This window comes from Pelophylax lessonae, assembly GCF_965119305.1.
Source record: "Pelophylax lessonae genome assembly, chromosome: 2".
Classification (NCBI taxonomy): domain Eukaryota; kingdom Metazoa; phylum Chordata; class Amphibia; order Anura; family Ranidae; genus Pelophylax; species Pelophylax lessonae.
In genome coordinates this window covers 213,674,163-213,699,451 of record NC_138769.1, presented here as the reverse complement: position 1 = coordinate 213,699,451, position 25,289 = coordinate 213,674,163, and the positions used below count along the sequence as shown (strand labels likewise).

At 48.9% G+C, this 25,289-nt stretch overlaps 1 protein-coding gene across 6 annotated transcripts in view; it reads right to left on the bottom strand.

The window, feature by feature from the left end:
* KDM6A (lysine demethylase 6A) overlaps positions 1-25,289 on the bottom strand; it is a 794,872-nt gene that overhangs the window by 131,525 nt on the left and 638,058 nt on the right. For all 6 annotated transcript variants that reach the window (XM_082247554.1, XM_082247553.1, XM_082247555.1 and 3 more), the window contains one exon: positions 19,469-19,567. In XM_082247554.1, the coding sequence (XP_082103680.1) occupies positions 19,469-19,567 (99 nt within the window). The remainder of the gene's footprint in view (positions 1-19,468; positions 19,568-25,289) is intronic.

Sequence of the window (25,289 nt, the reverse complement as noted above, 5' to 3'; positions counted from 1 at the left end):
CCATTAAAGCCAGCGACTGTAAAGCAGGATGGAAGATCAGTCCCTGAGACAGTAGATCGTCTAGTAACGGTAGCTGCCATGGAGGTTTGACGGCCAGTTGAATGATGTCCGCGTACCAGGACCGACGTGGCCAGTCTGGGGCCACCAGAATCACCAACTTCGGTTCCGAGACCAACCTGCGCAGGAACCTGGACAATAGACATATGCCGGTTTTCGGTAATTCGATATATCGCGGTATTGCATAGCCACGGTATTGTTATTGTGGCATTTTTAAAATACCGAGTTTATCTGCTCCTGGGTCTGACTTGTGAATTGATACATTTCAGTGAGCTGGATGACTCATTCACTCACACTGCTAACGCCTTTCAGCATTGTCTCCCAGTAACTATAAACAAAAATGATTACATTTGTATGTTTTCCTTCCCTCTGCCAGGGAGAAAGGAAGTTTAACCTCTTAAAGACTGGACCTTTTTATGACACTTGTTGCTTGCAAGTTAAAATCGTTTTTTTTTGCTAGAAAAGTACTCAGAACCCCCAAACATTTTATATATTTTTTTAGCAGAGACCCTACAGGAAAAAAATGGCGATTGTTGTAATATTTTATGTCACACTGTATTTGCGCAGCAGTCTTTCAAACGCAATTAATAGACTTTAATTAATAAAAAAAAAAAAAACGTAACAGTAAAGTTATCCCAATTTTTTTTTTTTTTGTTACACAGAGAATCGTGATCTTTATTCCAAGCTAAAAAATCGTGATTCTCATTTTGGCCAGAATCGTGCAGCTCTATATAATAATTAATAGATAAAAACACCGGTCCTCCTGCAGGTTTAACCAATTAATGACCTTACTATTGCTTTAGGCCTGGTTCACATGTATGCGGGTTGGGGGCCCACATTTGCACAGGCATAGCAGCCCATTGATGTGAATGGGCTTGAGCTGCTATGCCTGCGTTTTCAGCTGAAAAAAGGTGCATGCAGAATTTAAAAAAATGCAGTGGCCATGAAATCCATCCTTCTTTTGCACCATGCGACTTACCTGCCATTGCTGCACACGCAAACTGTTTTTAAATGCCGTGCCCACGTATACAAAAAATGCAGAAAGCTTGCCAGAGCAGGAACTGCAGGTAAGTCGCATGGTGCAAAAGCAGGATGGATTTCAAGGCCACTGAATTTTAAAAAAATGCTGCATGCACCTTTTTTCTGCGGAAAATGAGGGCATAGCAGCCCGTTCAAATCAATGGTCTGCTATGCCTGTGCAAATGTGGGCCGCCAACCCGCATACATGTGAACCAGGCCTAAAGCAATAGTAAAGGTATTTATAAACAACACCTCCTTCAGGTTTAACCACTTCTTGACCACAAGGATTTGCCCTCTTAATGACCAGGCCATCGGATCGGAGCCGAGCGCCAGGACCAGTTATCACCAGTTAGGCCAGACACTGCTTGATGACCTATTTTAGGCCTGGTTCACAGAGTCTGTACTGACTGACTATATAATAATGTGCATAAGTGAACCAAAGCCCCTAAATTCAGCAATGAAATTGAAGTGAGGTGGAAATTTAATAATTTAAATTTAATAATAGAATACCGTGATAATACCGTATACCGTGGCAAAACCTTAATCAATTAATCGCAGCATGAAAATCTGATACCGTCACAAGCCTACTGGACAACAACTGAATCGGGGGAAAGGCATAGATCAGATGATACCGGTGCCAAGGTACCACCAGCACATCCGAGGCGTCCGCCAGCGGATCGCGCGTTCTTGCCACGAACCTTCCCACCTTGTTGTTTAGCTGGGACGCGAACAGATCCACATCCGGGGATCCCCATTTCGTACCCAGCATCTGAAACACCTCCGGGTGCAGGGACCATTCCCCCTGGTCCAGGGTCTGGCGGCTCAGATAATCGGCCTGCCAGTTCTCCACACCCGGAATGTGAACTGCCGAAATTGCCGGGACGTGAGTCTCGGCCCAAGACAGAATACTGGTCACTTCCTTGGCCGCCCGGGCACTTCTGGTGCCCCCTTGGTGATTGATGTAAGCCACCGCAGTGGCATTGTCCGTCTGCACACGTACAGGGCGGCCCTGAAGACGATCCGACCAATGGAGCAGGCACAGCCTGATCGCTCAACATTCCAAGATGTTTAGCGGTAGGGAGGATTCCTCCACCGACCAAGTGCCCTGGGCAGACAGGTTGCCCAGAACGCCACCCCAGCCCGACAGGTTGGCATCCGTGGTAATCACTGTCCACAGCAACGGCCGGAGACTGGAGACACCACAGAGGATCCACTCTGGTTTGGCAACTCAGAGACACCCTCAGGTCCAAGGACTGGGGGAGCCTGTCCCATCTGGCCAGTATCTCCGCCTGAAGAGACCCCGTGTGAAACTGTGCACGGTATGGCCTCGAAGGCCGACACCATCACCCCAGGGACCGCATACAGGTCCTGACTGACGAGGACTCGTTGTCCCTGAGGGACCTCACCTCGTCCTGCAGGGTCCGGAGCTTGTCCTCCGGCAGAAACACCTTCGCTTGGGCGGAGTCCAGGACCATCCCCAGATACGGGAGACGAACAGAAGGAGACAGACGACTTCTGAGTGTTGATGGTCCATCCGAACTCCTGGAGCGTCTGAACCATAGTGGACAGATCGCGCAGCAGGCTCTGACTGGCACTCGATCTTAACAGGAGATTGTCCAGATATCCCAAGACCGTAATGCCCTGAGCCCCCAACAGGCCCAAAACAGGAGCCAACACTTTGGTAAACACCCTTGGAGCCAAAGCGAGACCGAAAGGTAACACCACAAACTGATAGTTTTCCTCCTCGATAGCGAATCGGAGGTACCTCTGATGACCCTCGAATATGGGGATGTGGAGATACGCATCCTTTAGGTCGATGGAGGCCAGGAAATCTCCGGACTCTTGAACGCGCACAAAGCGGTCCAGAGCTTTTAAGTCCAGAATCGGACGCACATTGCCCTCCTTTCTGGGCACAGTGAACAGATTGGAATAGAACCCCCGAAATCTGTCCCGATGAGGCACCGAGGGCAACAACCCCCTGGGCGAGGAGATCCTGCACCGCCCGATGAAGATCTTGCAACCGATCTGGGGTCAAACGAAGATTTGAGGGAAATTTGTCCACCGGTCGCGAAAGGAATTCGATCTTGTAGCCTGATCGAACGGTTTCCTGAACCCACCTGTCCGGAGCAGCCAAGGTTGGAGGAAACCACGCAGATGTCCCCCCACCCCTGAAACGGGTGAGGGCGCCCCTTCAGGCAGTGGTGGACTGAGCCGCCGCAAAGGCCTGGGCAGCCTTTGGCTTGCCCGCCCAGGTTTTTCTCTGGCCACCCTGGCCCTTGAAGGGTTTCCCCTTGTCCTGCGCCTTGAAGGCACGAAAGTACCCCTGATGTGGTTTAAAGGAAGGGTCCCGCTTACCGCGGAAAAACTTACCCTTAGGATTCTGGGGCAGTAGAGTGCTTTTGCCCCCAGTGATACCTTTAACCAATTCATCCAGGGATTCCCCAAAAAGACGATTCCCCGCATAAGGGATGTCAGATACCGTCTTCCTGGAAGTCTGGTCAGCCGACCAGCTTTTCAACCAGATCAAACGACGGTTGAGTACCGCGACCCCCGATAGGCGAGCCGCCAACGGGGCCTCATCCAAGGCTGCATCACACAGATACATGACCCCTTGGTAAATCTGGTCCACCATCTGCATTTGAGCACCTTAGCCCAATCAGCCACAGCCTGAGCCACCATGACGGAGGCGAAAATAGGTTTTAGCATGGAGCCCGCCACCATATAGGAATGGCGGGCAAGAGATTCCAGCCTCCTATCCGTAGGGTCCCGGAAAACCGGGGAATCCTCGGTGGGAACCAGAGTGGCCTTGTTCAATATGGACACAGTTTGATCCACCTTAGAAGCCACAGTCCAGCGCGAATCCGTGGGCGACGCAAAGGGATAACGGACTTGAAACAATTTAGGCACCACAAAATTGTGCTTCAAATTGCGCCATTGTTCGTTCACAGTTTTGTGAAACTCAGCGGGGCAAGGAAACACCTGCGCCTAACGGGATCTGAGGGTACCAAAAGAGGACCGCTTGCCCGGAGGATTGGGCTCATCCTCCAAATTTAGTGTATCTTTAATAGCAGCAATCAGCGCAGCTATAGCTGCGTGATCCTCGGCCGTCCCAGGGGGGGAATCATCCCCCTCCCCATCAGACTGGGAAGAACGAGACCCTTCAAGGGGCACACTGTCTACGGCAACCATATCAGAATCTGATTCAGAAGAAAGAGAAAGCATAGGCCTCCTCTTAGTATCCGTCAGCCATCCACAGATCCACCTTGGACGCTAAAGTCGCAAGTGCAGCAGTCAGCGCAGAAGATCCAGAGGAACCTGAATCCTCCACTAAGGCTGGGGGAAATTTGCTGTCCTGGGACTCCATCAGGAAAAATTTTTTTTTTTTTTTTTAAAGGTACTGGCCCTTTAACGATCCCACCGCAGTACACCCCTATGAGGACAATGCAAGTAGACCCCGCAAGTAGGAATGAACCGACAGCCAGAGATATTCCCCACAAAAAAGACAGCAAGACAGACCCCCACAAGTGTTACCCACGCCTGCCTATCTCCACTGCACAGAAAAGGGAAGTGATGTCACTGCAGGAGGCTGAACTAGGCAAAACAGTCTAAGGAAAAATGATTGCCCATAGAAAGTAATGGGAAGCTCCAGGAAAATGGCTGCCGACGTGCTCAGAGAGAACACATTGTCACACACAAGATGGCGCCATAAGGCGCCAAAACACTACATACAATGATGTATAAGCGCCCACAGTGAAGCCAGCAGCATGCCCACACCTAAAATGGCGGACCCGCTGTTCAACCCTGCAACGGTCGCCGCACATGTCTGCACCCCCAAACACACACAAATCGTGGCACTCAGGAGAGGGACCCCCACAAACCCCCCACATAGCGTTCCAGCTGCGATAGAGCCCCCGCAGGGACCGGGATCAAGGGAGCCCCAAAACGCACAGACATAAGGGGATACCACAGACACAGCAGACTGTCAGCCCCAGACAGAGGCCCCACACAGAGTGTACTTACCCTACCAGATGGCGTGGGTGCCTCACATCGACGGGAAGCCTCCCACCCCAGGTGGTGGGGGTGCCGTCAGCCAAAAACGCAGGACGTTAGCAACGCACGGAATCATGGGTGAGACGTCCAAGCGAGGTGGCCACCTCACAGGCTTTCATCCCTGACAGGGATAGGTCGTTTGCGAGGCCAGGGCGTACGCATAGCCTGCTGAACACTCAATGGCGGGCTGGGACTCCATAAGGCCCTCTGTCCTGGAACGCCAGGACGACCACTGCGACTCCCAGCTCTGCAACACCGTCGTCATCCGAAGAATCGACTAACTAAATGCTGAGAAATAAACAGCTAAGTGCATACCAAAAATCGATGGATTGAACGTAGAGAGGTGTTCACACTGACATCCACAAGGATATTGTATTATATTTTCATGTATTTTAATGTAGTCGCCCTTTGTTGTTCTTAATGATATATAATAAAAGATGATTTTTTTTTTAGAAATATAATAAGTCTGTCTCATGTATGTGCCATTAAAATCCACCACAAGCAGGACTGTGTCTTGCAAACTCTTTGCAAAAAGGAGCCCACCGGAAAAAAAACAATACACCCTCAGAGGATCAGGTCTTCTAAACAGCAGCCTGCAAAACCTTGCAGCCAAAAAGCATTCGCAGATACCAACACATTCACTATATAGAACTTTGTGAAAGTGTGCGCCGACGACCAGGTGGCCACCTTGCAAATCGACGTCACTGGCGCCTGATGACGGAAGGCCCAGGAGGCACCAAGCGCCGGAGTAGAGTGCGCCTTGACAGGTTCCTGACCCCTGATAGAATAGGCCTGAATAACCGTCTGTGTCTGATCCATCAGGAAATGGATCTGGAGAAGCCGCCCACTCTCGGCTTACCAGACCAGACCAGGTTCGTATGGATCCCCCTAAAGCAGGTCCTGAAAGGCTTTGAGCGCTTGTCTGTCGACCCTGAGGGATGAGCCGAGAAGGACGGCCCACGTCTACGACGAAGGTTCCTTGCCCTTAGCAGCCTGCAGAAGAAAAAGTACTCTTTCCCCGTGAGACCTTTAACCACTTGCCGATCAGCTGCCGCATATATACGACTGCAGGTTCCCAGGGAAAACAACGTACCCACACGCAGCTTTGCGGAAGCAATCATGGGGGCGCACGCCCCCATTCGCCAGCATGAAAGCTGATCTGCAGGGCTGGCGGCCGCGATTGCCCCCCCGGGCACCCGTGATTGCTCCCAGAGGAGACAGAATGGCGGTCTGCTGTTGTAATCAAAGCAGACCGTTGTTCTGTCAGCAATCAACACAGGGCTCCTGTGTTCCTCCAATTTAACAACACAGGTCCCTGTGTTGATTCCATAAGCCCATCTCCCCCACAGTTAGAAAACACCCCCTAGGAACACATTTAACCCTTTGATCGCCTGTGGTGTTAACCCCTTCCATGCCAGTGTCATATTTTAAGTACTGATTACAGTAGTAATCTCACTGGTCCCCCCAAGTGTGTCAAAAATGTCAGTTGTCCGCTTTGTCAGCCACAATGTCGAAGTCCAGCTAAAAATCACTGATCGCCACCATTACTAGTAAAAATAAATAAATCAAAAATGACAAATCTTTCCCCTAGTTTGTAGAGGAGATAATTTTTGTGCAAACCAATAAAAAGGCACTCATTTGGATTTTCTTTCCCCCAAAAATAAGTAGCAGAATACAAATTGGTCTAAAATGATGAAACAATTTGCTTTTTAAATGTTTTTTTTAATTGGGAATGTCATATAGCAGGAAGTGAATAATATATATGAATTGTCGCTTTTTTTGTTTATAGCGCAAAAAAATCATCGCAGAGATGACCAAATACCACCAAAAAAAAAAAAACTATTTGTGGGAAAAAAAGGACAACAATTTCATTTGGGTACAGCATTGCACGACCGCGTAATTGTCAGTTAAAGTAACTCAGTGCCGAATCACAAAAAATGGCCTGGTCATTAAGGGGGAAAATCTTCCAGTCCAAAAGTGGTTAATGATATCATTCAGGGTAGCCCCAAACAGGCAATTAACTTGAAAGGGGAGATCGGTCAAGGCCTTTTTAGAAGTCTGGTCCTCAGACCAGCATTTGAGCCAAAAGACAAGCAGAGCCACTAGGAGAGCCGCATCCAAAGAGGCATCAAAGAAAAACTACAGCCCCTGGATCAGCTGGTCCGCCAGCTCAGCAAAGGCAGAGGGGAGCTGTTCTCCCTCCAGGTCGCGGCGTAAAAGCTTAGCCCACTCAGAGTTTGCGACACCAGGGCAATGGTGAATACTGGCCTCATTGTCGAACCAGCCAGTGTGTACATATTGCAGGCCACAGCCTTCGCCTTCCTGTCAGCCGGATCCTTAAAGGCCAGGGACTCCAGCCAGAATCATGGCTGCCTTGTTCAATCTGGAAACCGGAGAGTCCACTAACGGTGGAACAGTGAACTTCTTAATAAGGGACTTCTTATGGGGGTAATGCCTAACAAATCGCTTAGGGACCCCAAGGGGACGCTTTGGTCGTCCCAGGGAAAGGAAACACCTTTGCCGCTCTGGATAGCTTATGAATGCCAAAGGGAACCTGCGCCTCCGACACAGCTGCGTCCTCCATCTTCAAGGTTTCACGCACCGCTACAATCAGTGCTTCCACCACCTTTGAGCGCAGTTGCAGATGTGGAGGAATCCCACTCACTGTCTGAGGATATCGGGCGCATGGTCGAAGACCCAGCAGGGTGACCAACGTCCACGGCAGCCGAATAAGATTCAGGATCAGATGAGACAGATGAGGCAGGGGAAGGCAGAGGGCACTTTTTGCTAGCCCGTCGCCCGAAAGCCACCTTCACCAGGGGCACAAAGGACTCCAGGGCCACCATCAGTGCTTTGATGGATGGCTGGAACCCGGAGTGCCCCGCAGCCTCAGAGGGGATTAGATGGGGATATGTGCTCCAAAGACTTCATGAGTCACCAGGGGGACCCCACAAAAAGTGTAAAACACTGCAAAGGGACAACCCCCACCACGCTGACAACACCACCAGGTTGCCAGGCACAAAGCGATCCACAGCAGAAGGGGAGAGAACCCCACTAGATGCCCCACCCAGCGGAAACAGGCACCTACAGCCATCAGAATAATCTGCACTGAAGGTTCAGCAATCAGGAAGTTAAAAGAGCAAGGAGACAGCATCAGTGGATTAAGGAGGGGCTCCCACCCCCGAAATCGCCAGCCACAGGGTTTCAATGGCATAGGCGCGACCTCGCAAGGCGTTTAACTCGCAGGCTAGCCTCCGTCCAGTGGGGCTATGTTGGGACGAACTAGCGTGGAGCACAGGTCTGCGCACGCTCGCTGGTCAGACTGGGGTGACTACTGGATCTAGATTATCCAGCCCTTTGCCCAGTCCGGCAGTTGATTGTAGATCTTACAGGAAAAAAAAAATAAGATTTTGCTAGGACCAGAGATGCCAGCAAGGAACTAGGTTCTTACTAGTGACTAAGCAGAAAAAAATTGAGTACCTATAGCAGAGAGCGGGAGTATACACCCTGGGACTGCCCATAGGCATAGCCAGATTCTTTTTCTGCCTAGTGTCCTACACCTGTACGGGGCAGTATAACCCAATAGTTACGAAGATAAGGAGCTGTGTCTGTCAATGAACGAAAAAGAGAAAAAGACCCAGTTCTTAACTCACATGATCCCATAAGGATGCAGGGAGCAAAACATCTCTAAGCAGTGTAGAGGGAAACGAAGGAAAGAACTTGCTGAAAACCCTACTTAATGTGGAACTTTGGAGCAACTGTCAGGAGACCAATCAGGACTGCAAACAACATTTGCCCGAGTAGAATTAGAGCAAGCAAGATCACCATAAAGTTCCACCACTTGAGTCTGCAAAGTGTACTAGGAAGGACAGAGAGCCAGATGTGCAGATGAAATCGAGTCATTGGACCATTTCCCCCATTCAGAGAACTACCGAATCAGGAAACCAGCTGGCCCAGCATGAAGACAGTGAAGGAAAACTGCAGTCTCCCCTCAACATTTTCCTCCTGCAATGCAAGCTCAGAGATGCATCTTAGGCTCCATTCACACCTGGGCGTTTTTGTTTCAGGCGTTTTTTGTGCAGGCGTTTTTAGATTGACTAGAGACCAAGGGAAAACGCCTGTAATCTGCCCAAAAAGAAGCTCATGTACTTTTTTGAGCGTTGGGCGTTTTGCTTCAGGCGTTTAAACTCTCAGATGTGAACAGGGGCCATTTAAATGAATGGGGCTTTACTTGTTGGGCGTTTTGGAAACGTTTCTTTTGAGCGTTTTTGGAGCTGAAAACGCCCTATTGTGAATGGAGCCCAAGTGTCTGGACCACTCCCCCACGTCCAGAATTTACAGTTGGAAAAAACTGCCCTTTCATAGACTGCATCCAAGCCAGGACCCAGACTACCTTTCTTGCCAGAGCAAGACTGCCTGTTTATTCTCATGGTAGAGGCAGTCTAGCATCGCAATATTGTCCAACGGTATACAAATCACTAGACTTGCCTAGGGAATGATCCTGCATTGTGAGAGCAACCATTTTGGGATTCCAGAATTTAGATCAGGAAATTAAGGTTCTCCAATGCTATGACCTAAACCAAACAGGTCAGGAACTACCAAGTTTAGAAAGTTTTGCCTGCTAAAAATCCCACAGTGTGGATGCCATTGGAAAGCACTGGTACCAAAAAATAGGACCAGCACCCTGGATGGAGCTCAAAGTGCAAAGTCGAGGCTGCAGCAGTAAAATCTGAATCCAGGCTTGTCCATATAAACTATTTTTTCTTTACCAACAGATGCACCCACTGGGAATGCCGTAGAAGATGCAAGTAGCATCAGTTACATACAGTATATAGCGCTGTGTTCTGGCAGACAGAACCAACCCCATTTTAGAGGGGCGGAAGCTGCGTCTGTCAAAGGACTCAGAGAAAAGGATTTTACGGTAAGTTATTACAAAAATCCAATTTTCTCCATCGTCCTTTCACAGACGCAGCTCTCAATGCTTCTTCACTATTGGGACGTCCCAAAGCAGTGTAGGCATGAGGGGTGAGAAAACGCAACCGACCGTTAACGTACATCCAAGGCTAAAAAACATAGCCAACTGGGCGACAAAAGAAGCTAAACCCAAACCAACAGGAGCTTACCCCCAAACAAAAAATGTATCCCCATAAAGAGAAAACCAAGTCTCTTTGTCAAACAGCAGCCTGCCAAAACCTTGCGGCCAAATAAAGCATCCGAGGATGCCAACAAATCAACCTTGGAGAATTTGGAATAAGTGTGCACAGACGACCAAGTCGCCGCTTTACACACCTGAGCAACAGAAGCCTGATGGCGAAAAGCCCAAGAGGCACTCCGCTCTCCAGTAGAATGCACCCTCACAGGGAAAGGAGGAACCTGACCCCTAATGAATAGGCCTGAACAATTGTCTGCCTGACCCATTTTGATATGGTCGCAACCGTAAGGCCCCTTTCACACTTGTCAGTTTTTCAGGCGGATCAGAACGGATGCCCCATGCATCTCTATGGGGCATCGGATGTCACCGGAGACATGTCCCCTGACATCCGATCCGATAAATCCGGACGGATGGAAACCCTATTTTACATCCGCCTGGTGTGGATCGGATGAGAACAAACCGGTGGTCCGCTCTAATCAGACTCCCCCATAGAGAAAAGCGAGGACCTGACAGCTCTGTCTCCGCACACAGCGCGGGGAGACAGCTGCCATCCGCTTGCTCAGCGGGGGATCGGCGGATCGATACCCAGCTGAGAAAAACTGAGTCCGTCAACGGAGCGGCAAGTGTAAAAGGGGCCTAAAGCAGGATGGAAGATCGGCCCTTGAGACAGCAGATCCTCTCTCAGAGGCAGCCGTCAGGGAGGCTCGACGACCATCTTTACCAGGTCTGCGTACTAAGACCGGCAGGGCCAGTCTGGGGCCACCAGAATCCCCTGCACCTGTTCCACCTGAGGAAAGGCCTAAATCAAATCGATGCCAGTTCCTAGGCACCACCAACGCGACTGTGGCATCGGCCAGAGGGTCTCGAGCCCTGGCCACAAACCGATCTACCTTTTTGTTCAGACAAGACGCAAACAGATCCACCTCCGGAGTTCCCCATCTGGCACACAGGAGACAAAAACATCCGGATGCAGGGACCATTCCCCTTTATCCAGAACTTGACGAGTCAGATAATCCTCCTGCCATTCTTCACACCTGGAGCGGAGAGAGCCGGAACATGTGCCTCTACCCTAATAAGGATCTCGGCCACTTCCCTGGCCACCCGGACACTCTTGGTGCCTCCCTGATGATTGATGTATGCCACAGCCGTGACATTGTCGGATTGTACTCGAACTGGAAAGCCGTGCAGCCGAGGCGTCCAATGGAGCAGGCAGAGTTTTGATCGCCCTTAGCTCCTGGACATTTAATAGGTAAGGATGATTCCTCCACCCACCACGTTCCCTGGACACAAAGTGTCCAGTACTCCACCCCAGCGGAAGCTAGACCAAAGAGTAATGCCACAAAGAGAAAGTGCTCCTTCGCCACCTCGAAACGTAGACACCGCTGATGACCCTCGTAAATAGGTATGTGCAGATCCGACCAAATAGATTGCATCCGAACTTCTGCACCCGCAGAAAGCAGTGCAGTGATTTCAGGTCCAGAATTGGACACACCTTGACCACCTTTCTGGGCACTGAACACGTTTGAATAAAAACCTCAAAATAATTTCTGAAGAACCGGCACAATCACTCCCGTGCAAGGAGAGTCTGCACTGCCTCCCCTGAGATCCTCCAATCGACAGATTTGATGGAAAGAACCTGTTCGCTGGGCGAGACCGAAAATCGATCTTGTACCCCAACTGAATTAGTTTGTGAACCCATTTGTCCCGAATCAGAGACATCCAGGGTTCTGGAAAGTAACGCAGACGTCCCGTCCCCCCCACCCAGAATCAGGTGAGGACGCCCCTTCATGTAGTAAAGGATTTGTCTGCCGAACTGGACCGGCTAGTCTTGGGCTTACCCGACCAAGCCTTCCCATTTCCTCCAGAGGCTCTGAACAGTTTACCGTTTGCAAGCACCCTTGCGGCACAAAAAAAAGCCTGCGAGTCGTGAAAGAGGGTCCTCACTTACTGCGAGCTGCCTTGCCTTTAAGGATTGGGGTAGCAGAGAACTCTTACCCCCATTAGGCACTTGATTAACTCATCCAAGGAGTCCCCAAACAGGCGTTCACCCAAAAACGGGAGATCAGTTAAGACCAGCTCTGCAGCCACACCATGCGGCGTATGGCAATCCCCACTGCTGACACTCTGGCAACCAGAGGAGCCGCGTCCAGGGCCGCAGCACACAGGTACACCAGGGCCTGGGCCATCTGGTCCGTGAGCTCATCAGAGCCGGGGGAACCGTCTCAGCGGTCAAGTTACCCCTATGCAACCCATCCTGTAACTGTCTGAGAAACCAGGACGGACGCGAATACAGGTTTAAGTATCGAGCCCGCCAGCAAATGCAGGTGGCGGGAAAGGGATTCCACCCATCAGTCCACCAGGTCCGTAAACACCGAGGAGACTTCCACAGGTACCACAGTAGATTTGTTCTGGAGACAGGGTGATCCACCTTATTAGAGACTGAGTCAGCAAAGGGATAACAGCGTTTAAAGCGCTTTTGCACCACTAGCACGTACTTAATGCGCCAGTGCTCATTCACCATATTGTGAAAGTCTTCGGTACAGGGAACACCTGACCCGACTTCTGGGCTATTGCGGGAGCCAAACACTACCCGCTGACCTGTGTGGGCTTTATCATCCATTTGTTTACCTCAATGAAAGAATCAGTGCTTCCACATTAGCGCGTTCCCACGCTGCAGCCGAGGAGGACAAATCCTCCTGACCATCTGACTGTGAGGACAGGGATCCCTCAGGGATGGGATTGTCCGTGGCGACCATATCAGGCTCTGAATCAGAGGACTGAGAAGGCAGTGGCCGTGTCTGGGTAGAGACTTGTTCAATCACAAAGTCCACCTTGACGCCAGATGTTTCAAAGCTGCAGACAGACATGAGACTGCGATCCGGATTGTCCGGCATGCGCACCAATAAGGGGGAATTTACTTTGGGACTCTTAGCAAGTAGAGTGCACTGCCCCTTTAAATAGCGATCGCGGTCTGCACCACTATACCACGCTGCACCTGGAGCCCCCCTTAAAGGCTGGCAGGAGCAAAAGTGTGCCCGAGGAATACCCAAAGGAACAAAACCCCTTACTTTATCACCTCTGAGAAATAGCTGCTCTTTAATGTAATCTCCAGGATGAAAACGTCTGACAGGAAGTGACATATCACCACTAGAGGCTGCACACTGCCTGTGTAGCCTCAGGCTACAATAAAATGGTGCCAATAGTAAATAGGAAGCTTAGGGAAAATGGGTGCTGCCCTTACACACAGAGAGACCATGCCCACACTTAAAATGGGAGCCGCCATCGCTGCCATGAGATCAGGACCCAGGCATGAGGCCACCGCGGGAATCCACCCAAAGGGACCCCCCAGGACAAGGTAATATTAAACCCCCACTACCCCCCAAGAGTCTTCTTTCTTGCAGAGAAACACAGCCCTGTTATCCCCAGGAGTGGGTCCACATCACCCCCTCAGAGGTCAGTTTCAGGGACACGGAGGGCGTTGCATCACTCACCATACCATGGATCGGGTGAGCTCTGCTCCGAAGCAGCTCGCCTCCCACCCTGAGTGGGGGTGCTGCCAGCCAAAAGAGGTATGCTGACTCAGGGCATTCCAGGTCGCTGCGTCCCGGCTAGGGATCCGCTTGCAGGCTCAACCCCAATCCACCGGGGCTCCGTTGTGGCGAGGCCTGGGCGGACCACAACCTGCTTACGCTAGTTGGCTAAGCTGGGAGACCGTAAGGATCTAGATTATCCAGTGCGAAACCTCAGCTCGGCTGTCGCTTTTAGTTCACCAGGAGGATCCCCCTGACACTAGCTAGCGATAGTGAATAAAGATAAAAAAAACAAACATTAAGAAAAATAAAAACTGAGACCGGAGTCCCAGAGGGAAACCTAGGTCCTACTCCTTAACTAGACAGCAAGAAACTGATTTGAGAGCAGTGTGTCTGGGGTTATCTCGTGAGGGACAGCCCCTATAGGCGTGTCGAGTGAAAACTTTTCACTGACTAGACTACTCCTGTAGATGGCGCATAACCCAATCGTGAAGAAGCATTGAGAGCTGCCTCTGTCAAAGGACGATAGAGAAATGGGATTTTAGTCTTACCATAAAATACTTCTCCGACGTTCATTGGCGGACACAGCTCCAAAATCTTCTTGACCATTTGGTTATGCTGCCCCCTACAGTAGTACGACACTAAACAGGAAAGAAAGAAAAAAAAAAAAAAACTTTACGCCAATGGGGCAGTCCCAGGGGATATACTCCCACTTCCTGCTTTAGGCACTCAGTTTTGTTGCAGGCAGTGTCAGAAGAAAAATAACCCAACTCAATAGAGGGGTGTGTCCGTCAATGAACACCAGAGAAAAGGATTTTACGGTATGACAAAAATCCCATTTTCTTTCGTTCCCTGACGGACACAGCTCCAGAATCTTCTTGACCATTGGGACGTCCAAAAGCAGTGTCAAACAAAAGGCTAAACCCAGCCAACAAGATAACAGAGAACTCACCCAGGAACAACTGGAGCTTGCCTGAAAAATACACCCTCAAAGATGACTAGTCCTCTCAAAAGCAGCCTGCAAAACCTTGCGGCCAAAGGTAGCATCCGCAGATGCCAACACATCCACTTTGTAAAATTTTGTGAAAGTGTGCACAGACGACCAAGTAGCCTCCTTGCAAACCTGTGCCACTGACTGCTGATGACGGAAGGCCCAAGAGGCACTAAGGAGGATCCTGACCCTTAATGGACTAGGCCTTCACCACTGTCTGCCTGATCCATATGGAAATGGGTCGCAGCAGACACAGGCAGCCCTTTACGAGGACAAATGGCGAATATGATTTCAGAAATTACTCAGTTGCCGCCAGGTACACTCGGATTGCCCGAACCCCATCCAAAGAGTGCAAGGCAATCGCTTTAGCCTGTTTAGGCTTAGGACACAAGGAAGGCAACACAATGTCTTCATTTAAATAGAAACCAGAAACAACCTTAGGAAGGAACGACTGGCGGGGATGAAGCACCACTTTGTCTCTGTTAACCAAATAAGGTTAACGACAAGACAACGTAGCCAACTCAGACACCCTGCGTGTAGAAGTAATAGCCACCAAGAAGGCTACCTTCTGTGACAAAATAAGCAGAGGAAGCTTACAAATATCTTCAAAAGGCAGTTTCTGAAGAACCGACAGCACCAAATTGAGGTCTCACGGAGGAAACAGAGACCTCACAGGGGGAGCCAAGTGGCGGACCCCCTGAACAAAGGTGTGAACCAAGGAATGCGTAGCCAAAGACATTGAAAGAAAAGCGCCAAGGCCAAAACCTGGCCCTTGATAGTTCCCAAGGACAAACGATCTACAACTTTTTGGAGAAACTCCAAGATTCGAGTCATCGAAAAAGAACAGGGGGGGGGGGAGGAGACCCCCCAAAACTCACACCAAGCAATGTACACCTTCCAGACTCGATGCTAAATCTTCCTTGAAGTAGATTTTCTAGCTTTTAATAGCGTGGGAATCACTGATTCTGACACCCCCCTATCCTTCAGCACATCTGGCTTTTAGGCTTTTAATAGCCAAGCCGTTAAAGCCAGCGACTGTAAAGCAGAGTGGAAGATCGTTCATTGTGCCAGAAGATCTCGTCTGAGGAGTCTCCAAGAGACGTAGGCAACCAGCCCTACCAAATAGAGTACCAAGACCGGCGAGGCCAGTCTGGGGCCACTAGGATGACCGTAATCCCTTCCGCCCCAATTCTTTGCAGAAGTCTTGGCAGAAGCTTAAGAGGGGGAAATAGGCATATCAGACAGTACTGGCCCCAAGGGGCCACGAGAGCATCTGTGGCGTCGGCCAGAGGATCCCGAGACCTTGCTATGAACCTCTGTACCTTCCTGTTGAGACGAGAGGCCAACAGGTCCACATCAGGAGTTCCCCACCGGAGACACAGTTGATAAAACACCTCTGGGTGAAGAGACCATTCTCCCTGGTCCAACGCCTACCAACTAAGGTAGCTTGACAATTTTCCACCCCGGAATATGCACAGCAGAGAGGGCTGGAACGAAATGTTCCGCCCACCTTAGAATGTCGGCTACTTCCCGAGCCGCTAGGACACTTTTGTCCCCGTGGTGATTGACATATGCCACAACCATGGCATTGTCCAATTGAATCCTTACTGGGCGCCCCTGCAGATGATCTGTCCAATGGGCCAGGCTAAGCCTGATCACCCGAATTTCCAGGATATTGATCGGCAGTCTGGACTTCTCCAGAGTCCAAATTCCGAGCACAACCTGTGCCCAAGATGCCTCCCCACCCAGACAGGCTGGCGTCCGTGGTGACCACCGTCCAATACAGGGGAAGAAAAGATTTTCCCTGTCGAAGATTGTGGATTCTTGTTTCATTTTGCAAGAATCTCTCTTTGCAGAGGTCTTGTGTGGAACTGTGCAAACAGGACCGCATCGAAGGTGGAGATCAGACCCAGCACTTGCATACAAGTCCTGATCGATGACTGCCTGTGACAACAGTAACAGAATCGCATCCTGCAACTTCTGAAGTTTTTCCCCTGGAAGAAACACTCGGGCTCAGGCAGAGTCCAGGGTCAGGCCCAGGTAGTCCAGCTTGGTGGACGGAACCAGAGCAGATTTTTGGAAATTCAGTTTCCATCCAAACTCTTGCAAGGTTCGCACAGTTATGTCCAAGTTGTCTGTCAAGGCAGTCGGAGACACTGCTTGCAGAAGGAGCTCATACAGGTACCCCAGTATTGCAATCCCCCGCTGCCGCAGCAACGCTGACACAGGGGCTAAAACTTTTGTGAACACTCGAGGAGCGGAGGCTAGATGAAAGGGTAACAACACAAATTGATAATGCTCCTCGCCAACGGCCATATTTTGGAATAGGAGGCCAGAAGATCCCCTTGATGAAGGGATGCCACTACTGTGTGAATGGACTCCATGCAGAATTTTTGTACCCGCACAAAGCAGTTCAAGGCCTTGAGGTCCAGGATTGCCTTCCTTCCTGGGAACAGAAAATCGCTTTGAATAAATCCCCTGAAATCGTTCCGATTCTTGAACTGGTACAATGACCCCTTGTAAGAGCAAATCTTGCACCGCCCCATGGAGACCTCGCAGGCGATCTGGCAACAAACGCAGGTTGGAAGGAAAGAACCTTGCCAGAAGCGAAGACTGAAACTGGATCTTGTAACCGGACCGAATCAGATTGTGGACTTGTCTTTAATCAAGGACGTCCAGGGGTCCGGAAAGAAGCAAAGACGTCCTCTCACCCCAGATACGGGTGAGGGTTCCTCTTCAGGCAGAAGAGGGCTTGACTTGGGGTCTGGAGAGATCCGCTCTCTGCTTATCAGACCAGAGCCCCTTGGAACCTCCGCAGAGAACGAAAAGGCCGCTTGTGAGCCAAGAAGAAAGGCCCACGTTTGTAACGATACTCCTTGCTCCTGGTGACCTGCGGGAGAAGAGTACCCTTGACCCCTGTAAGACAACCTAATGATATCATCCATGGAAGCTCCGAACAGGCAATCTCCTACAAAGAGGAGATCCGACAGGACCTTCTTGGAAGCCTGGTATGCAGAACAATACTTGAGCCATAACATGCGCCGAAGGATCACCGCTGTTACAGATACCCTGCAGACCAACCAGAGAGGCATCACAGATGAACTGTAACCTCTGGGTCAACTGGTCCACCAGTTCCGGGAGGTTAGGGGGAATCTGTTCCCCTTCCAAACTCTGGCGCAAAAGCTTTGCCCATTCCGTTAAGGTCTGGGAAACCAAAGTTACGGTAAACAAGGGTCTAATGATGGAACCGGCCATGGTAAACAGATGTCGGACCAGAGATTCAGCTCCCTTGTCAAAAGGGTCTTTAAAAGATGGAGAGTCCTCCACTGGGAAAAGGGTTTTTTTTTTACCTGGAAACCTGAGAATCCACCACCACAGGTGGTACTGTCCGCTTTTTCAACAAGGATATCTCCTAGCAAAATGCTTTGGCACAGTGTGTTTGTGGGAAACCCCACTGACACGCGATAATTTTGTCAAAATAGGTGGGAAAAGGGAATGCCCTTGTAGCCTTTGAGGATCTTCGGTTACCGAAATGTACCAACGACGCAGCTGCGTCCTCCAGTTTTAAAATTTCCTGCACTGATACAATCAGTGCATCCACTAGTGCCTTTTGTTGCACGGCCGAAGTGGAAGGTGAATCATCCTCACTATCAGCGTCCACGGTGGCCAGGTCAACCTCAGAATCTGAGGAGACTGAGGAGACAGGGGATGCAGTTGAAGGCGGATGGTGCTTTTTGCCCGTCCTGTTTGGCAGGACTATAGCTACCTTGGACACGAATGACTCTAGGACCACCCTCATAGCAGACAGTGCGGACTGGGACCTAGAGGGCCCTGCATCTGAGAGGGAGTCAGGTGGTAAAACATGCTCCAGGGATTCCATGGTTAACTCGGGGACCTCACTAGCAAAAATAGAAAAAGCACTGCTAAACAACCCCCGACCAGCTGTACAAGCGGCACCACAAGTCCCAGCGCACCAAGTTGCTGCTATAGCAAAAAGAGGGAGAGCCATTTGTACCCACAGGGACTCACCACCACCGACTCAGGTACAGAGCAGAGAGGAGAAAATCCAGGAAGTAACACTAGAGGCCCACCACCGAATCACCGCTCCATAGGCTTCAAAAACATGGCCGCCGCTTTATATCAATGGGACACTACAAGAAAATGGCCACTGGACTACACAAAAGTGGCCGCCGACATACAGCAGCCATCCAAGACAAAATGGCAGGCCCACGCAGCTCAGGTTACCATCAGAAACAAATGGGCTGTAAGGAGGGGCCCTGGCAGGACCATCCCACCAAAAAAAGTGTTTAGCAGCCGGTGGCTTTAGCCTTCTGCATGTGTCAGGATGTTAGATGTATGTGGACACAATAGATTGTGAAAGAATGTTTTGCTTTTGTTTTTTTTTATAAGTAATTATGTCAGGAATGTTATGCTTTGATACCAAGCAGTCTGCCAACAGTACAATTATGTTCCCTGAAGACTAGAAGGATATGAGGGGATATCAGATTATGGGCATCTAAAGACTGGCAAATTCAGAAAAAGGAAGAGTTAATTTGAGAGCAAAAATAATAAAAGCAGAAACTTTTGGGTGTGAAATGACAGCTGAAAATCAACAAAACAGAACCACGTAGATACATTAACAGTGATTCACTGATGAGCTGTACATACCCTATTGAACACCATGTGTCAGCACTTGCTTCTGACTTATCAATAGATTGCCTGTAGGATATAAAAGCATCCTGAACCTTCCCAATACTGGAGTAGCACCTAATAAAAAAGAAAGCGCATGATAAATGTTCAAGAAAGTAAATCATATAACAGTTCAAAGTGCATATATAAATACATTTTAACAGTTACATGTAAGGCCACATGTCACATGAAGGGTCTGATCGGGTCCACCTGTCAGTTTGTCCGGGTGGACATAATGGAATGGTCTATTCAGCCCTATGGATCAGCAGGTGTACACTGACTTGTGTCCGTTTACACCAGCCTACCTTCGGTTCGATCAGCAAAAAAAAATAGATATATAAAAACGGAAAGGGATCCATCCTCCTCCATCTAGGTGAATCAGATCAGAGGGTAATCGGGTGGAAACAGACAGTGGTGTCCATTTACTACTGGCAACCCATAGAGCAGAGCGGGCTCTGTGTTTGCTCTGCATAAACTGAGTGATCAAGGGTGTATCATCCGCCCACTCTGCTCAGATCAGCAGACAGATCCCCTGCTGATCTCAACGGAGTCCATCCTATGTGAAAGGGGCCTTAAGATATGCATTTTAACTCTTAAGAAAATCTTAAGAAAATTAAATCTTAGAAGGGTTTTTGTTGTTGATTTTAGTATGCATGGCTCCTTACATGTTCAAAGCCGTTTCAGCAAAAAAAGGTTTGGCAAGGCTCAAGAGCTTGGAGCTGGCTTCATGGCCTGCATCTAAGCTCAGATTGTTTTTATTTTTTTTAAAGATAATTTCTGGAGCTAGAATAGCTGAAAATGAACTGCTGGAGCGTAGCTGAAATCAAAATGCAGTGTAGGACAGAGGTTTAGATCTTACAACGCAGTCTCTGTGTATATTCACATATGTGTAATGGATTTACAACACAGAACAGCATTCTATTAGTTTTGTAGTAAAAAACCAAGTGTACTTAAAATATTACTAAACCCAGGACCTTGCATTTACTACTGTATATCTGGTCTCACATAGTACACAGAACTTGGAAATATAAACTGCTAAACACCTTTTCTCATGATCAGTATATAGCAGGTCTTGTGACTTCTATCAGTGTCTGGCCGAGCACTGGTTAAAGCTTGTAGGAGGAGTTTTCATTCTCCTGCGATTGTCCTATGAGGAGGTAGGTCCCCTGACCCTCCGTCTGGACAGTGCCGATTGGCCTTGTACTATCACATGCACTCTCCCATGAAAAAAAAAAAAAAAACTCTCTAGCAATGCACACCAAACTCAGCATGTGCAGCTTGTCCGCAGACAATTTTACTGACTGATTTTACTGTTGCGGGTTTAGGAATGCTTTAAATTGACGAATTGCTGAATAAGAGAGTATACACTTCCTCTCCCTGAATTATAGCTTATGAAAAAACTGTTAGAATATGTCACATAAATTGGTCACTAGAAATGCACCAAGTTAAACTTTCAATACAGTGGAGCGTCTCAGACACAAACCACTCTAAAGACCCTTTCATGCAATCCACTTTGTTAACACAGCACATTAGGCACACCTTAAGACACAGGAAAATAGATTTGAACCTATTTTAAAGTGTCAAACCATCATAAAAAAAAATAAAAAACACATCAATAAATGCCGTATTACATGTATGTAGTCACTATGACATTTGTTTTCTATATTCAGCAAAACAGCTGGTGGATACTTCTGCTCTCCATCTCCACCATCTGTCCATGTCCCTAATTCAGCTAAGGATTTTGCAGCTGTAGTGGCAACTCTGCAACTCAGTTTTCAGTGAGTTTCTATGCTGAGCATTTCCCCCCATCACATCTGAGCAGCTCATGTGACTATAGAGTCACACATGTGGGTGTATACACAATGGTAAGTAACAGCCCACTCCCTCCTTCCTCCTCCATGTCCACTAACCAGCTAAACACAATGGGGGGTGGGATATTACATTAATGGATGCTTCATCTCTCCCTCTTATTCTAAGACACAGGTTGGAGGGGCGTGACACAGCCTGTGACTGGCAGAAAGCTACCCACACCATATTATTGCCAAAAAATAAGAAAAATGTCATTTAAAAGATATTTTGTATGACTTTTTGAACAGTACATTACATATTTTTTTTTTTTACTCTGTATTCCAAGGGCTTTTTTTTTTTTTTTTTTTTTAAACATGTGACCAACAGCAGAGGACTAGAAGCTCCTCCTGCTTATGTTTCCCTGCAGACAAGCTAGGAAAGAGTTGGGTCATGTGACAGCTGTATATCGATTAGGAAAAGGGTACTTCGGTATTTCTATGATTTTATTTGTATTCCCCTGGACGTGAGGGAGCGCGGTTTCCTGGAGGATTGACAGACTGGGTAAGTACAGCTTTTCCTTACGTCCCTGGACAAAATGAGCAGTTAACCCATGCAACGTGGGCAGAGCCCCACTGCAAGGGAGAATAACTTTTTTTTTATGGAGTTATGCTTTAATGCAGCACAATGCAGGCATGTGTTATAAAACTATAACACGTTTTGTTAACCACTTAAGCCCCGGAAGATTTTACCCCCATTCCGACCAGGGGGTATTTTGCGATTCGGCACTGCGTGATTTTAACGGACAATTGCGCGGTCGTGCAAAGCTGTACCTAAACAAATTTGACGTCCTTTTTTTTCCCACAAACAGAGCTTTCTTTTGGTGGTATTTGATCACCTGTGCGATTTTTTGATCACGCGCTATAAACAAAAAAAAGCGTCAATTTTGCAAAAATAACAATATTTTTCACATTTTTCTTATATGAAATTCCCCCCAAAAAAAATGTAAAAATCAAAATTTTTTAACATTTTCAGCCAATTTGTTTTATGCTACCTATGTTTGGTAAAAAAAAAAAATCGCAAAAAGCGTATTTTGATTGGTTTGCGCAAAAGTTATCGCGTTTACTAACAAAGGGAAAGATTTTTGTCATTTTTGTTGTTTTTTTTTAACGCGTAATGGCGGCGATCTGCGATTTTTTTTGCGGTACTGCGACATTGCGGCGGACAGATCGGACCCTTGACTGACATTTTTGACACTTTTGGGGTTACCAGTGACATTACTACAGTAATCAGTGCTATATATATGCACTGTTACTGTAAAAATACACTGGTAGTGAAGGGGTTAACTTTATTTGGAAGGGAGGGGCTGTGTGTGTCCCTAGGGGCGTGCTTTCTACTGTGATTGGCTGTGGCTTCAGCTGTAAGGACACTGATCAACGGATCTACATAGTAGATCCATGTGATCAGTGTCTTTGCAGCGAGGAGAATGACAGGCAACTTGTTTAGGAAGTCAGACTCACTATTAATGCTCATGGATCGGCCTTGAAAAGGGTTATCCGCTTCCTCTGTGACCATTTCCAGATGGCTCAGACAGACGGTGGTTCAGGTCTATTCCATCAAGGGTCAGTTTCCTCCTTTCCCTGTCAAGGCGTATTCTACTCGGGCGCTCAGTGCCTCCTGGGCCTTCCGTCATTGAGCATCAGTGATGCAGGTTTGCAAGGCTGCCTCCTGTTGTCGGTGCTCACTTTCACAAAGTTCTATAAAGCGGATGTGTTGGCATCTGCGAATGCTTCCTTTTGGCCGCAAGGTTTTTCAGGCTACTGTTTAGAGGACCTGGTCCTCTTTGAGGGTGTATTTTTTTTTTTTTCAGGTGAGCTCCAGTTGCCAGAGGTGCGGCTCTGGAGGTAGCCGAGATCCTGTGCTGGGGAGAGTGCCTTATCAGCCCTGGACTTCACCTTTTCATCTTCAGAGGGGTTCCAGGCCTTTAGGGGGCTTGGGATTATCCTCCGGAGTAGTGCTGCGTGCATCGCTATCGCCTCTTAAAGGTGCAGTACACGCTACTTTCTGGGACCTGTGGTGCCATTGTAACCTCACTTAGCCTCAGGGACGTTCATATTTGGCGTTTGGGCATGGATTGCTCCCTCTTAGGCCATTGCTCCTGTTTTCAGGAGAGGCTTCTGTTTAAACCCTTGCAGTGCATGTTCCAGTATTTCCCCGTTTCCCTGTCTGCTCTTTACATTCTTACTGTGCAATCCTACTGTTTGGCCATATGTCTAACATGGATTCCCCAAGTATGTCTGCGACCCCCGATGTATCGTTGGGGCCCGCTTTGGATGCTCATGATGTGACTTTGTGATGCAAGAAATGTCCAGAAAAATGGACAATGTTTTTGCAGCAGCATTTACTAAGAAACGCCCTCGGCCCTCGCCTGTCTCATCTCAGAGCGCAGATTGAGGCCAATACGGTCGCCGGCGACGCAGACCCCACATTCAGAATTTTCTGATGCGGAAGAGGATGTTTCCACACCCGCCTTGGAACAGGTGGCTTTCTTGCATCAGGGGGGACATGCTGGCCTCGATCGATATCAAGGATGCCTATCTCCATGTCCCTATTTGCCAGGGTCATCAACGATTCCTCCGCTCGCGGTGAGCAAGGACCATTTTCAATTTGTGGCGTTACCGTTTAGTCTTCACCAAGGTGTTAGCCCCTATCCTGGCTCTGGTACGACAGAGAGAAAAAGCGATTCTGGGGTACCTGGACAATCTTCTCCGAGCGAACTCGTCTGTGACATTGGAAAGGGATTTGGAGGTGACCATTCACACTCTGAAGCAGTTCATTTGGAATCTCAACCTTCAGAAATCTGCCCTGTCCAAGCTCCCGATCAATGTTCTGGAACTGAGAGCAATCAAGTTGAGCCTGTTCCACAGGACGGACAATCTCAAGGGGTGTTCTGTCGGAGTTCAGTCTGACAATGTCACGCCCGTGGCATATGTCAATCATCAAGGGGGCACCAGGAGTGCCCTGCCGGCTCTGGAGTTAGCCGAGATCCTGCGCTGGGGAGAGGACTACGTCACAGCCTCATCAGCCCTGTACATTCTCGGCGTAGACAATTGGCATGCGGACTACCCGAGTCGTCAAACCGTGGATCAGGGAGAGTGGTCCCTGCATCCACAAGTGTTCCACCAGCTGTCTCTCCAGTGGGGGACCCCAGATGTGGACCTGTTCGCCTCCAGACAAAACAGGAAAGTTTCAAAAATTGTGGCTCGGTCCACAGATCCTCTGGCCGATGCAGTAGAAGCCTTGGTGGCTACCTGGAGCCAGTACGGGGTAATTTATGCGTTTCCGCCGGTGAAATTTTTATCTCGCCTGCTACGCAGGGTCGAGTTGGAGGGGATTCCTGTAATTCTGGTGGCCCTGGAGATCCTGGTACGCCAACGTGATTCGGGTGAAGGTCGCAGGTCCGTGGACACTTCCTCTGCGGGAAGATCTTCTCTCTCAGGGTCCGATCTTCCATCCTTCTTCACAGTCACTGGCTTTAACGGCTTGGCTGTTGAGAGCAAGGTGTTAAAGGACAGGGGTCTGTCCAATTCTGTGATCCCTACCTTACTCAAGGCTAGGAAGTCCACTTCTCGGAACATTTATCATCGTACGTGGAAAGCGTACATTGCTTGGTGCGAATCGCTGAAGCTGCATCCTAGATCCTTTGCTATCAGCAGGATCCTGACCTTTCTACAGAAAGGGGTTGACCAACGTTAAGAGTGCCCAACGCCAAAGTGTCAGATCCCAGCCTTGGCTGTGTACTTCCAACACCCTTTGGCTACGCACGCTTTGATTTGTACATTTCTTCAGGGGGTTCGCCATTTGGCTCCCCCCAGGAGGTCTACGTTACCTCCTTGGAACCTTAATTTGGTTCTATCGGTTCTTTAGAAATCTCCTTTCGAGAACATAAGACACATTTTACTTGCTCGCCTTGAAGCAGAAAGTTGCCTTTTTGGTGGCAATCACCTCTGCACGC